Source organism: Herpailurus yagouaroundi, unplaced genomic scaffold (genome assembly GCF_014898765.1).
Source record: "Herpailurus yagouaroundi ecotype Mexico unplaced genomic scaffold, PumYag 190, whole genome shotgun sequence".
NCBI classification, from domain to species: Eukaryota; Metazoa; Chordata; class Mammalia; order Carnivora; family Felidae; genus Herpailurus; species Herpailurus yagouaroundi.
This window is the reverse complement of record NW_024412421.1, coordinates 23408848-23424288: the sequence shown is the minus strand read 5'-3', so window position 1 is coordinate 23424288 and position 15441 is coordinate 23408848. Positions and strand designations below refer to the sequence as shown.

Sequence of the window (15441 nt, the reverse complement as noted above, 5' to 3'; positions counted from 1 at the left end):
AGGTGGGGGCAAGTATAATTAAGATATTTGAGGAGTCTTGGGGAAAGAGATTACTTTAGGTGACTCTTTTTCCATCCTTTCTTTCTTCATGGCATTATTTTTGGTGTCTCAGAAAAATGTTCTAGAACTCACTTACCAAAGCATTACTGCAGGCTAGTTTATTTCGAAGTTCCTGGATTAGATCATCCTGTTCAGAGACCTTTTGCCAGACTTCAGACAGTCGTTTCAGGGTCTCCTGATGCTCTTGAATCATGCAGGAAGAAGTATATATACGCACCTTTGAATGGTCACCCTTATTCTCAGGGTCCTGGGATATTTAGAAATAATGGGTTGGTTTTGTTCATGATATTTGAGTTAACTTCAGAATAACAGAAGCATGGAAAATCTCTTTGCTCTATATTCTAAAAGTTCATGTTCATATATGTGAATCATATCTCCCTAAGTTAAAGAAAAAAATTAACCAGTGCATACACATGGTGAAAACTTCAAACAGTTCATAAGAGGATACACTGAAAAGTTAGTCTTCCATCTTGACCCTCCATGACCCAGTTCTCTTCTTCTATGACAGTCTGTGTTACCAGTTTTGGGGGGTATCCTTCCAGGGATATTTTATGTATATACATATATATACATCGGTATATATACTGAGTTGGCACTTCAGAGTAATGGGAAAGAGGTTCAACAAATCAAGTTGGGACAGCTGGAGACACCTCTTGGAAAACACAAAATTATGTATATCTATATTTATCTATCTACCTATATATGTAGATTCTCTCTCTCTCTCTCTCTCTATCCATCTATATCAATTCCAAATAGACTAAAGATAAAAACATCGAAGTACAAATCTACAAAAGTGCTAAAAAGAAAATGAGGTAAACTTTTATGATCTTGGGGGTAGAGAAGGTCTTCCTAAGCATGAAATCAAACCTCGAATCTATCAAGGAGGCCTCAGAGATTTAACTCCATAAAAATTTAAAATTTCTGTATAGTGGCGTGCCTGGGTGGCTCAGTCAGTTAAGTGTCCGACTTCGGCTCAGGTCATGATCTCACAGTTCGTGAGTTCAAGTCCCGCATCAGGTTCTGTGTTGACAGCTTAGAGCCTGGAGCCTGCTTCAAATTCTATGTCTCCCTCTCTCTCTGCTCCTCCGTTCATGCTCTCTCTCCTTCAAAAATAAATAAAAACACTAAAAATTTTTTCTTAATTTTTTTTTAACGTTTATTTATTTTTTTGAGACAGAGAGAGACAGAGCATGAACGGGGGAGGGGCAGAGAGAGAGGGAGACACAGAATCAGAAGCAGGCTCCAGGCTCTGAGCCATCAGCCCAGAGCCCGATGCAGGGCTCGAACTCACGGACCGCGAGATCGTGACCTGAGCTGAAGTCCGACGCTTAACCGACTGAGCCACCCAGGTGCCCCTAAAAATTTTTTTTAAAACAATAAAAAAAATTTTTCTATATAGTGACAAATACCATTAGTAAAGTAAAATGAAAAGGTACAAACTGGGAGAAGGTATTTGTCACATATGTAATACAGCACTATTACACGTAGTATATTAAGAAGTTCCTGTAAGTTGATACACAGAAGACTAAATACCCAATTAAAAAATAGGTTAAGGATTTAAATAAGTAATTCATCAAACAGATATCCATATGACCGATACACTCATGAGCAGTGCTCAATATTTGTCAGCATGGAGGTGTGGGCACTGTGATGTGCCTCCCGGGCTGGGAGGTCTGCCCTGAGACAGCCCTCAGTTGTCAGCCCTTTTTGGGGATTGCCTGGGCTGAAGAAAACTGCTTTGCCCAAAGTCATGCCTCTTCCTAGGGGCAGCTCACACTCAAAACTGATCAACATGGAGCTAGACGATTAGCTCCTTCCCCCCAATTTGGGCCTGTTTTGAAGGTCTGTTCAGCCCCAGAGCTCCCCACAGGGTTGGCTAAGGCCTTTGTTGGGACTGCATCACAGCTCAGCTTCTCCCCTTGCTCAACGTTGCTTCCTTCTCCTTCCTGTCACAGGTGCTGATACCCAGGGATCTCCCTACCAAAATGTGCTGCTTGCCAATTTGTCTCAGAGTCTGCTTGGTGGGGAGCCCAACCTGCAACTGTTAGAGTTAAAGGAAATTAAAACTGTAATGAAAAACTTTTTTTTCCCCATGCATCAGGTTAGCAAAATGTAAAAAGACTGAAAACATAACCATGGGAGTGAGAGGAAGTAAGCTCCCTTTATTATTGTTGCTAAAGGTGTAAACTGGGAGAACCTTTTTGACATTCAATTTAGAAGTATCTTTAAACATTAAAAATAAGCATATCCTTTGACTCAGCAATCCCACTTCAGGAAATTATCCCATAGGAATAAGGATGATCATTATAGCTTGTTTGTAATAGACAAAATAGGTCAGTAGATGGTATAGTCATACCATAGAATACAAGGAAATGGAAATTGTCAAGATCTACATTTAAAAGGCAAGGTGGAGAACCACATTTATGAAATGACCCATTTATATAAAAAGAAAATCCTAACCATTTATATATGTAACTGCATAACAAAAGACTGAGGAAGATTCCCAACAGATTTTTCAAATGATTACCTAAGGGGAGGAGGGGGTGGGTAGAGGAGGCTGAAGGCAGGCTTTCAAATTTAATCTCTGTAATTCTGTCTAGAGAGCCTACATTGTTGTACTACTTGTGTAATTAAAAAAAGCAATTAAAGGGAAAAAAAGGGGATTCAGGCATTTTGGCTCTTCTTTGTTATCTTTTATGGGTTTCTCCCCGTTTGACCCTGAGGTATGGTATGCATGAGTCCTGTGACCTACATGAGCCCCCAGCCAGAACCCCCCCATGAGAACATGGAAGATTTGAGAGTTCAGTTATTAGAAATGCTGCATCTTTATATTAATTAAGGAGCTTCAAAATTCCTAGGGAGGAATCTTAAAGGAGATGTAAAGGCTGGAAATTGAAAGCTGAGGGCTCCAACACTGAAGGGAGGGAACGACATCTGGTTGAAGGTTTGGGTTTCCCTCAGAGGAAGCAGGGACTGTTAGCAGGGACAACCAGGAAGCACGTCCACTTGCTGGAGTGCCTGGTCTGAGTGGTCTGGGGTGAGTCCTACCTGACTGACAATCCCGCTGAGCTCCCCCTCCAACATCTTCACTTGGCACTCCAGTAACTCAATGTTGCTTAGGGAAGTCTGGTATTTATCCCTGTAGAGGTTTAGGCTCCTTTCTAGGGAGATGATCTTGTCCTCGGCCAAAGCAAGTTGCTCCTGTGCCAAATGGAGCTTCTCCCCTGTGTTCTCATTATGATTTCCCATTTCCTCCTCATAGAGAATCACCTGTTGGTGTAGGAATGAAACCACACGGAACTCATGGAGGCATCTCATGAGGAAAGAGCACGGCTATCAGACCCCACGCAGAGGAGTCTTATGTCTTAACTAGAAGCCCAGATGTTCAGAATAGGCCCAGCACAGATTTAAAAGCTATGATATACAATATCAGAATTTAAATGATTAGAAATAAAAAAAAAGATGGTCCTATTTGGATGGTAAACTTCTTAAAGACAGGGACCATTTTCTATTTCCCATTCTGCCTGGCATGTAGTAAAAACTCAATAACAACTTGTCAGTTGATTAATATGAATGCATTTCTATAGCTCCATTTTTTTAAGGGCTTGAAATGCCAGTATTCTTTCCTTCCCAGGTATTCTCTAGAGATCAATTTAGAAAAAGTGGAGCCCCTCATGCACACAGCAAAGTTCCTGAGAGACCATGGGGGAACAACCCCAAATTCCTCTGGGACTTGCACAATTCTTATCTAGATTCCTTTCCTTCCTAATCAGTTAATTAGTCAACCAACTGACAGGTATTTATTGAGTGCTCATAAGCAATGTCTTGGGTGTTGAGGGGATATGTTGAGGGGATAATTTGGGGGAATGTGTGATTTATAACTAGCAAACAACTGTCTAGAGTTGAGTGTGCTAGGTTGTATGGCTAGAGTTATATGTATTGAAGGAGAAAAGAGCGGGAGGATCATCAAGGAATGTTTCATCTTGGTTCAAATAGTTCAGTGTAGAAACTGGATAGAACGCATTCTGTAAGTCTAAGCTATTTACTGCCATTTGAAGTTCCTCTTAGGAAAAGGTCACTTAGTTTGAGATGTTTATTAGATAAGGGAAAGAGGAAAGGAATATTTATGTTCAAATGTCTATAACCGAAGCTGTCAGTGACTTGCTCACATCCCCTTGGCACTCACCATTCCTTTGCATGCTAAATGCATTCCAACCACAAACATCTTCAACTCATTGCCTGAGGGATGCTCTGGCCTAAGGAGCCCACTCAAGCAGAGGAGAAAGACAAGGCACATTACAAGTACTGGGGAGTTAAAAGCCTCAGGTGCATCCTTCAACCACTGACTGGGTGGGTTGGCATGGGATCACCATGTTCTACACTTTCTCCCAGGGTTCTTCAGAGGGCATGAACCCCAGGTGCCCAGAGCAGGGGTCTTGTGATTTTCTTTATGGGCTTCCTGCCTTTCTTTGACTCACTTCCCCACTCTCTCTCCAGGATCACCTCCTGAATAAACTACTTCCATTCATTTCCTTGTCGTAGGCTCTGCTGTTGGAAACACAACCTTCCACAAAGTTTAATGCTACTGAGTAACAAAGTATTGAGGAAACTTGGCAGAATGTTGAGAGTAATTTTTTCCAATGCTTTCCTTGTGTGAGATCTTTGTCAGTGACTGCTACTTGCCAGATCCCACATCAACTCTCCCCCTCCTCCTTCATAGTTGAAACTTGACTTCATTTGGGATGGCAGTGCACCTCACTAAAATATATTTCCTTGGCTTTCTAGAAACTAGCTGTAACCATATGACTAATTCTGGCCCATGATGCATAAATGAAAGTGTTGTATGGGGCTTCTGGAAGGTGTCCTTAAAAGAGAAGAGTGTCTTTTCCTCTCCTCCTCCTCCCTTGCCCCCATCCTGATTATTTGCCACCATCACAGGATGTGAAGTTTGGAGCTCCAGCAGCCATCTTAGGAGACCTAAAAAATGGAAGTCTGGAGCTGATGATGGTGGACCCAAAAGATAGGACGCTAGAATTGCAGTTCCCGAAATAGTCCTAGACCATCCACCTCCAGCCATCTTAGCACTATCCTAGAGAGTCTCTGGAATTTTATCTCAAAAGGCAAAGGAAGAAAATACCAGGGGAGGCTGCCTGTGGCTGCCTGTCTCATTACATAGAACCTATAGTTTTTACTGCTGCTAGTGCTACCACTGCTTAACTGGCTTAAATTCTATAGTTTTGGTCTTTGGAATTGACTCGGGATTCCACAAGGATGCTCTTTCTGGTTTAAAAAATACTATCCTGGCACATGAATAGAAATGAATGTACAGAATATACTTAAGTCTCTATGATCTAAAACTCCAGTCTGAAAAAATGACCAATCTGGTACTCTCAGTGATTGACTCAGACTCAATGTCTGGTTATCTTATCAACTATCAAAGTGCTAAAAATTTATATATTATCAAAATCTGATTTTTCTAAAAATGGTTCATTTAATGGATTTTATGCCTCTTTTTTTATAACCCTCAGAGACCTAGAGTCTTTTGCATTTAAATTGCAATGGTAATAGGATGGAAATGATGGACTTATATGCACACCACACATACACACATCGTGTGCCCCACATGTATCATTAGTGGAGCTCTCATTTATGCCATTCTGTTTAGTTCCCTCTGTTTGGCTTCAAAAAGAATGAGAATTAAAGAGGGAACATTGATAAAACCTGCTCAGGATATTGGGAAGTTCTCTGTAAGCCCACTGTCTGTTTTCTAGTAGGTACGACCTGATTTCTGTAGGTACATGGGCAAGGAGACATTTCCATAGTTATTCTATGTATACCTCATCTTCTTTTAGTTTGCAGTGATGGTGGAGAAGAACCAGGTCAGAAGTCTGCTTTTCTAGGACGGACTGATACTGTAGGAGGGAACAGTAAGAAGTCTGCAGCTCTTCTGTGCGAAACTCCAGTTCTTGCTGGAGAGCAAGCAATTTTTTCTTGAGTTGTTGGAGTTGCCTCAGATGGCACTGCTTACTGGGCTCAAACTCCATCCGCGGCTCCTTGAATGCTAGCACTTGCTTCTTATTCTGCAATTGAGATCAAATATATGGAAAGAACTTTAGGTTGTCGCTCAGTTTGCATTCATTCTTTGATTTTTTTTCACTTGTCCAACAATTCACATCCATCTATAGTCATCCTTTCATCCACAGAACACTTACTAAACACTTCACTGTATTCACAGTGAAAAATCATTTTATATTTCCATCCGGTAAGGAGGATTTGAAAGAAAAAAAAACCTAGGTCTTTCTTACTATTTGGACCTACCAGTCGTATTATTTGGGCCAGAAGAAAAAAACATACAGCTAAAGAATCTAGAAAGTAGTACAAAGATACACATGTTAATATGGGTTTGTTTGTTTGTTTGGTCTTCAATTTAAAAATAACCTAAATGACCTAGAATGTAGTGAATTTCTGGTCAGTTCAGTTCTTGGACTGAACTCGATTATTAAAAATGCTCAGATAAAAAGGTAAACTCGGGGCGCCTGGGTGGCTCAGTCGGTTAAGCGGCCGACTTCGGCTCAGGTCATGATCTCGCAGTCCGTGAGTTCGAGCCCCACGTCGGGCTCTGTGCTGACAGCTCAGAGCCTGGAGCCTGTTTCAGATTCTGTGTCTCCCTCTCTCTGACACTCCCCTGTTCATGCTCTGTCTCTCTCTGTCTCAAAAATAAATAAACGTTAAAAAAAAAAAAAAGGTAAACTCTTGGGGAAACAGCTTTTTGGAATGCTGGGAAATGGGAGGCAGAGCTATCATTCAGGGACATATGGGCACAGACTCTGTTGTCTCCTCCTGAAGGAAGATGTGACCCTGTAGATGCTGAGTGTGTGTGTGTATGTATGTGTGTGAGAGACACAGACAGAGAGACACACACAGAGAGAAATAGAGAGATGGAGATAGAGATAGAGATAGAGATAGAGAGAGAGAGATTTCTTCCTGCTAATCCACAGTCAACTTGAAAAGCTGCTATAGACCCATCTTATGTTTTTACTCATTCATTCAATAAACATACATTGAGCACCTGCTTTGTATCAGGTATACTGCTGGTAGGATGTATCCCTGAGGTATTTATTACAGTACAGTTGAGGTCTTTGCACTCAAGTTTCTATATTTGCTTGCCCAACATCCTTGATGACATATGAAAGAGAGGTGGATGAAGAGGGTGGCCCATGGGCATTCCTTAACTCCCATTTCTGCTTATTATCCTCCTATTCATTCTTTAAAACTGTCCAATTCTTGCTTTCCTTGTTTTCCCTGCAAAGTTGCCTTTGCACCAATACCATACACTTTACTGTCATGTCTTTAATATGGCATTTCACATTCCATCTTGCATTGCAGTGACCTCTGTATATCTTAACTTCTAATTAGATTACAAACTCCTGGAGGCTGGGGCCATGTCTGCTTCTATAGGACATAGAGATTTATACACAGTTAGGTATTAAAGGAAAGTAGGAAGTAAAACAGAGAACAGACAATATCATTGGCTCCCAAAAATGTGAGCTTGTGGTCTTGGGCTAATTAACAGAGTACTTTCAAATTTTAAAAAAATTAACATTTTTTACAGGGTTATTGAAGTATACTTTATATATCATAAAATTCAACCATTGTAAGTGTACAGTTCAATGATTTGTTGAAAATTTATATAGTTGTGCAACCATTTTACAATCTGGTTTTAGAACATCTCCATCACCTCAGAAAATTCTCTCATGCCCATTTGTCACTCCTGTTCCTACCCCAGCTCCAGGCAACCACTAATCTGCTTTCTGCCTCTATGGATTTGCCCTTTCTAGACATTTCATATAAATGGAATTGTATGTCATCTTTTGTGTCTGTCTTCTTTCACTTAGCATAATGTTTTTGAGGTTCATCCAGGCTATAGAAAGAATCAGTATTTTGTTCTTTTTTTTATTGCTGAATAGTATGAATATACCATATTTTGTTTATCTGTTCACCAGTTGATAGATATTTGGATTGTTTCAGCTTTTGGCAATCCTGAATAATGCTGCTATGAGCATTAACATAGTAGCCATCTGCAGATGTGATATTTTCCTTTAATTTGTTTGGCAAACATTATGGTGTACCTACTATGTGTCAAGCACGGTACCAGGTATTGGGGATATAGAAGCATATAAAACAGAATACCTGCCTTCATGCATTTTTCATCTAGTGGGGAGGGGGGAGTCAGCAAATTAAGTAAGTAAATAATGTAGTGTATTAAAAGGAAAAAGTGCTATGGAAGAGAGTAAAGCAGGGGAGAGGGATGAAGAATGCTTGCATGGAGGGAACTGTTATTTTGAATTAAGAATTTTAACGGAGGACCAAATTGAGAAGGTGGTATTTGAGCTAAGATTTGAAGGAGGCAGGGAAAGAGCCTGGTGGGAATCTACAGCAGGAACATTCCAGGGAGAGATAACGGCTTGGACTAGGGCTTGGGCTACGGCTTGGGCTAGGGCTTGGAGGTGGGAGGTGCCTGGTGGTGTCTGAGGAATCACTTTGTTCTGGCTGGAGCAGAGAATGGGGCAGAGTGGTACCAGATGAGGTGAGAAAGAAAGAGGTGAGGTCCTTTCAGGGCCACATAGTCCATTCTAAAAACTTTAACTTTTCCTTTCAGTGAGATAAAAGGTCATTGGAAAGTACTGAACAGACAAGTGAAATGATATCCTTTAGATGTTACAAAGGCCCAGATGTTACACACTGCCCATTCTACTGAAAATCAACTGTAGGGAGGCAAAGACTGAAGCAGAGAGACCAGCAAAGAGGCTGCTACAAGAATCCAGGCAAGAAGGGATGGTGGCATGGACCAAGGTGGAAGTTGGGGGAAATGGCTGGATTGTAAATATGTTTTGAAAATAGATTCCATAGGATTGGTTGCTGTGTTGGATGGTCGGAGATGATGATCATCCAAGGCAAATCGACTCCAAGGTTTTGGTCTGAGTAACTGGAGAGACTGAAGTTTAATGAGATTAATTTTGTGAGAACTGGGACTGAAAAGAGGGAAAACTTTCTCTAGTGAGAGTGAGTGGGGTGGCTCAGGTAAGAGAAGGGAAGCTCAGCCCAGCTCAAAAGGAGAAAGACAAAAGCTAATTGTGTCAGTTCATTCTGAATGAGAAGACTGAAAATGCACCATTGTGGTCACCAGCAAAAGAAATCCTAGAGAAAGACAAGCCAAACCTTTGGCCTGAATATCTGGTGTATGTGGCTGAAGGGAAGTTAATGATGACTTCTTTCTTAAGCCAAACAAAGCTGAATTTTGTATTTACTCTGTGCAACTATAATTGCCAACATTTAGATGGAATATTTTTAGTTAAGTGTTCTCATTCTTTTCAAAATAAGAATGTTGCTATTCTTGGGGTGCCTGGGTGGCTCAGTCGGTTAAGCATCCGACTTCGGCTCAGGTCATAATCTCATGGTTCGTGGGTTTGGGGCCTGCAATGGGCTCTGTGCTGATAGCTCACAGCCTGGAGCCTGCTTCGGATTCTGGGTCTCCCTCTCTCTCTGCCCCTCTGTCCCCTCCCCCACCCCCAATAAATAAACATTAAAAAAATTTTTTTAAATGTTGCTATTCTCAGAACTCATCGATGAATGAGGTTCAAAGAGAAGGGACTTGGGAGTGGTATGTGGGTGTGTGTGCATGCACACATACATGTATAGGGGGATGTTCTCAACTGCCGAAGTCTTCTGTCTCTGCAGGTAAGCTGGGGGTAGAAAGCTACTTGGAAAAAGACATGGTCAAGAATAAATATTAAATGTGGCTAGAGCCAAAACAAGGGGGTGAACATCCTGGGGTAGGGTTAATTCAGAGGGCTTATTTTAGTGAAGCAGATAACCAACAAAATCCTTATCAAATTTTTCCCAAATTCAGTTTTTCTTGGCTTTGTTGAAGTTGATTTGATCTCTGAAAATTATAAAAACTGGATTCCTGGTCCCTCCAGTACTTGTGTGTAACTGTTGATTTGGACCTGCCTCTCTACTGATGGGTACATATGACCCAGTTGAAAACAAACTGTGCTCTCTTCACTGTTCATTCTTTCTTAGTTTCCCCTTATTTCCAAGTTCCTATTTTCTCTTCATCACACAAAAGAATGAAAGAAGTGCTCTTTGTTCATCTTTTTTTAAAGTCAAACTTTTTCTTTAGGGTTTCCCCTCCTAGAATGTGGCACATCATCTAATCTTAGGTGTGTTCATAATTGTTCTGTGGCTTGAAAGCCTCCTGTAGATAAAGAATGTCATTTTCTATGTGTATAAAGCTCAGCAAACTGTTAGTGATACTGGTGAACTGTTAGTTCCAATTTCTCTTCCCCAGAGGTCATGTTGAGTCTTCTGGATTTAATTTTGGTTTGAGGTAACATGATAGGCCATGTTACCATAGATGATGAGAGTTCATTCAAATCTTCCAGTACAGGGCAAACATAATGCCTGGCCAAATTTGTCTGGTTTTGAAGATCCAAAGAACTGCCCATATCTGCAGAGAAACTAGAGTTTCCTTGATGAGAATTTTAAACATTTGTACACTATAGATACCAATGTGTTTAGAGGTCAAATTTCAAAGTCTTGGAGAAATGCCTGGAATTGTTTGAGACCTATTAAATTTCTACTTATTTATTCTTAAGTATTCAAAAGATTATTTTGTCTTAATTCTAAATTAATAGAAAATGACGTTATGGATTAAGTCTGCATTTCACTTATAGATGTGCCAAAGAGCAGTATGAGAAAGGCATCAGTGCATTTTCTACTGCCTCTTTGTCTTCTTTGTTTTTTTTTTTTTTTTAAGTTTTCTTTCTAGTGAAAACATAGATATTTTATGAGATTCTGCTTTGACCTTTAAACTGAGATTTGGAGAAAATAAGCAAGTTGGAAGTAATCTTCTGGAAGTAAGATTAGTTCTTGAAGTTACCATTCAGAGTTGAATTGTTCCAGAAGGCTGTCAGGTCCACCATGTTTCTCAGACAGATTTCTATCCAGGCCTCAGGTGTTTTAAAAGATGGAGAGCACTGGCCACCTGTAGGAACCTGTTGCCATATTTAGTCAATTTCTCAGCCCTACTTATGGTCAAAGAGATTATAGCTATTGCTCTTTCCTTGCCTATGTGGCTACTTGATCACAGAAGGAAATTAATTGGCCTGGCATGATTTGCCTTTTGAGAAGTCACTTTGGTTTCTACCCAATACTTTGTGCTTTTCAAGTTGATGCTAATTGATTGATGTTAAGTTCTATATTTTCCCTGATATTGAAGTTAAGCTGACAGGTCTATAATTACCAGGATTGTCCTTTTTCCCTTTTTAAAAAGATGAGCACTTCATTTACCCTTTTTCAGTCTATAGGGACTTTCTTTATCCTCTTGAGTTCTCAAAAATAATCGCTAGCAGCTATGTAATAACACCTGCCAATTCCTTAAGTACTCTTCAAAGTATGTCATCAGGTCCTGCTGATTTGCCTAAAGCCGGCTTTTCAAAATACTTTTTAACCATTTTATTCCCTATTCTAGTTTGCACTCTCTTCTGTCTCAGGTTGGCATTGCTCTGATAACTGGATCCCTGCTGCCTTTTCCCCTCCATTTAAGAACTGAAACTCTCATCTTTCCCCAGTCATTGTCATGAACTTCTTTATTTTAGAGGTGTTAAGCGAGGTATTTTCTCTGTAACTCTAGTTTAGCCTTTTATCACTAGATTAGTTTATCTGTTACTTTTCATATCTTCTACAAGTTACATTTCTTGTACTTTCTTGTATTGGTAGAGTGTAAAACTGTGTGTTTAAGTGACATGCATTTCTTTTGGATACATCTTCATGGTTCAGACATTTTTCTTATCAGTGATCTCTGCTTATCAGAGATTCCCTTTAAAGAAAAAAAACTATTTTGGAATAGTTTTAAATGTACAGAAAAATTGCAAAAGTAGTATATAGAATTCTCATATGCTCTTTACCTGTCTTCTCCTAACACTAACATTTTACATAACTATAGTACATTTGTCCAGCTAGAAAATTAACATTGGTAGGTTACTATTAAACTACATACTTTATTTGGATTTTATCTGTTTTCCCACTAATTTTTTTTTTTCTGTTCGAGGATCCAATCCCAGATTCCACAAGGCATTTAGCAGTTCCACATAAAAAATTGTTTTTCATTGCCAATGACTCAATATCAGTCATATTTCTGTGCCATAATTTCCATCACGGATGTATTAACCTGTATTCAACTGGTTACTTTTATTTTCAGAAGTCAAATTTCTTGCCCAGTTTTATGCTAAGAATAGTGTCCTACATCCACTTCAAAGATGAGTTTGATAATCTAAGCTCTATTGAAAATCAGGGTGTTCTCCCCAGGCCACCACCGGGGCCAAAGGGACCTGGGAAATTGCACAGAAAGACCTTTCTTTTTCTAATTTGATCATTCTTTTATTATGATATCTCTGTTGTTCTTTTCTCCTTTCACGTTAATTGAAAGGTTCCTGGGCAGGTTCAGGACTACAGTGAGGCAAGTGCAGATTTTAAGAAGGCATTCAGTCTCCAGATTAGCACTTGAGGGTGAGTGCCCTATAACATTTGTACCCTCGGTACCTCATTTGCTTTAGCTATCTCTGTTCCTGGGTTTTGGAGCATGACATATTCTTGATTTACTAGGTTACCCACCCCCGCCTGCGATCCCTGTAGTTACATGTTAATATCCGATGTAGTATTTTAATTTTGTCTCCTAATTCTAGTTCTTAATTATGACCTCTGGTTTATTTCTCCAGATCTTTGTTAGATAGTAGTCAAAAATTTCAGAAAGTCTTGGGTTTTCCCCCTCTGTTCCCATATTACATTTCCTTGTAGAAGGCAGATCTTGCAGGGATTTTCTGAGTGGATGAGTATAAGTCTACATCTAATTGTGTATTTGTATGTGCAGTCTCCAATTTAAATTCTGCACTAAGTGCTAGGAAAAAAAGAGAGCCTGTTTTAAAGCTTATTTCAAGCTGTTAGACCTTCTTCTGGGCAATTAGAATAATAAAATGCGATTTAATACCTTTCTCCTTCCAAGTTGCTAGGTACATTTATAAGCCACATGGCTATCCCTGACTGGGGGAAAAAATAAACTTGTGACAGCAATGGTGAGAATATCAAAAAATGTTAATATTTAGAAAGAAGTAAATTATGATAATATTCTTCCTGAGATCCATTTAGGAAAACCAATGGATTTTTCTGTTTGTGACCTCCTGGAGAAAGGACAGTAACGCTCAGTAGGATAAGGTAGAATTGCTTTGTTGGTAACATTTTTAGGACTTTGTAGAGGAAAAAATCTGTGGTTTTGACAGAGAGGTAGTAAGTCCTGAAAGAAGTCTAATAGACCCAATTAAGAGAGACCAGACCACAAATATTGAAGAAGACAGTGGAGTCTTACACAGTCTTACACAGCTAAGGCTAACTAGGGGGTCTAGCAGCAGATTTATGCAACCAGTAGCAGCTTCATGTTTGCCAAGGACTCAAGTCCCTAAAAAGATATGAAGACTGCAAATAAGGCATCTTATAAACCCAAAGTTTTCAGAGAGCTATGGGAAAATATCTTCCAGCTGGCTTCCCAGCTTCTGGGGATAAATTTAGAGATGGGTTTACAGAGCCTAGAACTAGAGTTTCCAAAAAGAGAAAACCTCAGGCTTAATTGTTGCCTCAGCTGGTGAACTGCCTAACCTACAGGTAAGTATTAGTTCAAAAAAGATAATCACGCCAGGGGAAGATGATCATGCCATTGTTCATACATGTGCAGGACAAGTGTTACTGAGTGTCTTGGCTTGCACACCTCCAGAAGCAAGCTCTGTGGCATGGGACTGAGTGTTAAATAGTAGTTTATGTGGGAAGTGATCTTGGGGAATTCAGGTAGGTGGGTGGAGAAATGAGACAAGGAAGGGGGTGTTATCAAGCTAGTTACCATTGTGGGTAGCTGGTGCAGGATCCCATTGAGGAACTCCAGGACAGAGCAAAGAGCATGACTGGAGTATTCTATGACTGAGGGCCAAGAGACATAGATTATTTATCCATTTCCCCATCAGTCGTTGGTTGAGGGCTGCTTTTGGGGGCATTAGCCATTCCACATTTGAGCTTCTCTGGTGATTGGGTTCCTGCATCTAGAAGAAAAGCTTGTAGGCAGAGAGCTGCAGATGTGGCAATAAAGATCACCTGCTGTGCTGATGATCACTGACACCTCTAAGCGAGTGGGACAGTTGTTATTTTCATGGTTGACTTAGAAGTTTGTCTAACATCCATTAGGAGATGCTACTCTCCTTATATAATTAGGATTTGGTCTTTTCAGGTCTTTTCTGGCCTCAGATGCTGTAAATCCAGGTGTAAAAGGCCAGATAAGGAAAAGACAGGGCCTCAAATGTAGATGACCTTGGAGATAGCTAAATGAAAAAGTTCTGATGGCAGGGATGGGGTGTTCGTGTGTGTGTGTGTGTGTGTGTGTGTGTGTGTGTGTGTGTGTGAGAGAGAGAGAGAGAGAGAGAGAGAGAGCAAGAGAGTGAGAGAGTGCATGTATTTAATTCTGCTCAATAAATGCTCTTGAATGACTAGTGGAAGAATTTTCCATTATTGTTCCTGCCTAAGGAAGCAGAGGTGGAAGTTGAGGGAGCAGAGGTGGGTAGTAGCTGCTGAATCCCTTACGCGGTTGCTACTCATCATTGCCTCCTCCACACAGAGTTGGTTCTCCTGCAAGGTCTTCCCCTGTCTCTTGCAGACATCATGCAGATTTTTGATGTCAACTTGCAGGCTCAAGAGCTTGCTGTTCAGGCCGCTCACTTCTCGGTCTCTCTCCCCCACCTAGGCAGTCAGAAAAAACACGAGCATTAATTATAAACTATCAAGAAAATGCTTACTTTCGTTCACTTAACTGGTTGACAGAGACTTTAAATTTGCTGGAAATTTGTCCATCAACTCTTAGCTGTTATTACTCATCCAGTGTAACATTTACACAGTATCCATTTGCGAGGTGTCTGAGTGCTCTGCATTATTCAGACAATTACTTATTTACATTAATTAATCTTCACCCACTGCTGTGGGTACATCACAGACACTTCCTCTGTTTTTCAAGAGGAAGTCAGTGCCTAGAATAATTCCAGGCACCTCGCAGACTGTCTATAAATATTAATGGTTCTGCCACTGATGAAATGAACATAGTGAGATGTCAAATGAACTTGTCAGGACTATAGTGAATCAGTGATGGAGTTGATGTGGATTCTGAAGTGTTTTAACTTTCTCTTCTACCCACTAATCCAACAGACGTCCTTCACCTGTAAACTGAGTGCTTTTCTGTGGAGACATACACCAATGAGAATAAAAGTAAAATCCCTGGGCTGGCTGCATAAA

The 15441-nt window shown here is 40.2% G+C and overlaps 1 protein-coding gene across 9 annotated transcripts in view; it reads right to left on the bottom strand.

Annotated features, from left to right (window-relative positions):
• Positions 1–15441, bottom strand: part of PMFBP1 (polyamine modulated factor 1 binding protein 1) — a 52950-nt gene that overhangs the window by 28292 nt on the left and 9217 nt on the right. For all 9 annotated transcript variants that reach the window (XM_040442971.1, XM_040442975.1, XM_040442973.1 and 6 more), the window contains 4 exons: positions 14740–14895; positions 5898–6140; positions 3109–3330; positions 137–307 (listed from right to left, as the gene is read on the bottom strand). In XM_040442971.1, coding sequence (XP_040298905.1) covers positions 137–307; positions 3109–3330; positions 5898–6140; positions 14740–14895 — 792 coding nt within the window. The remainder of the gene's footprint in view (positions 1–136; positions 308–3108; positions 3331–5897; positions 6141–14739; positions 14896–15441) is intronic.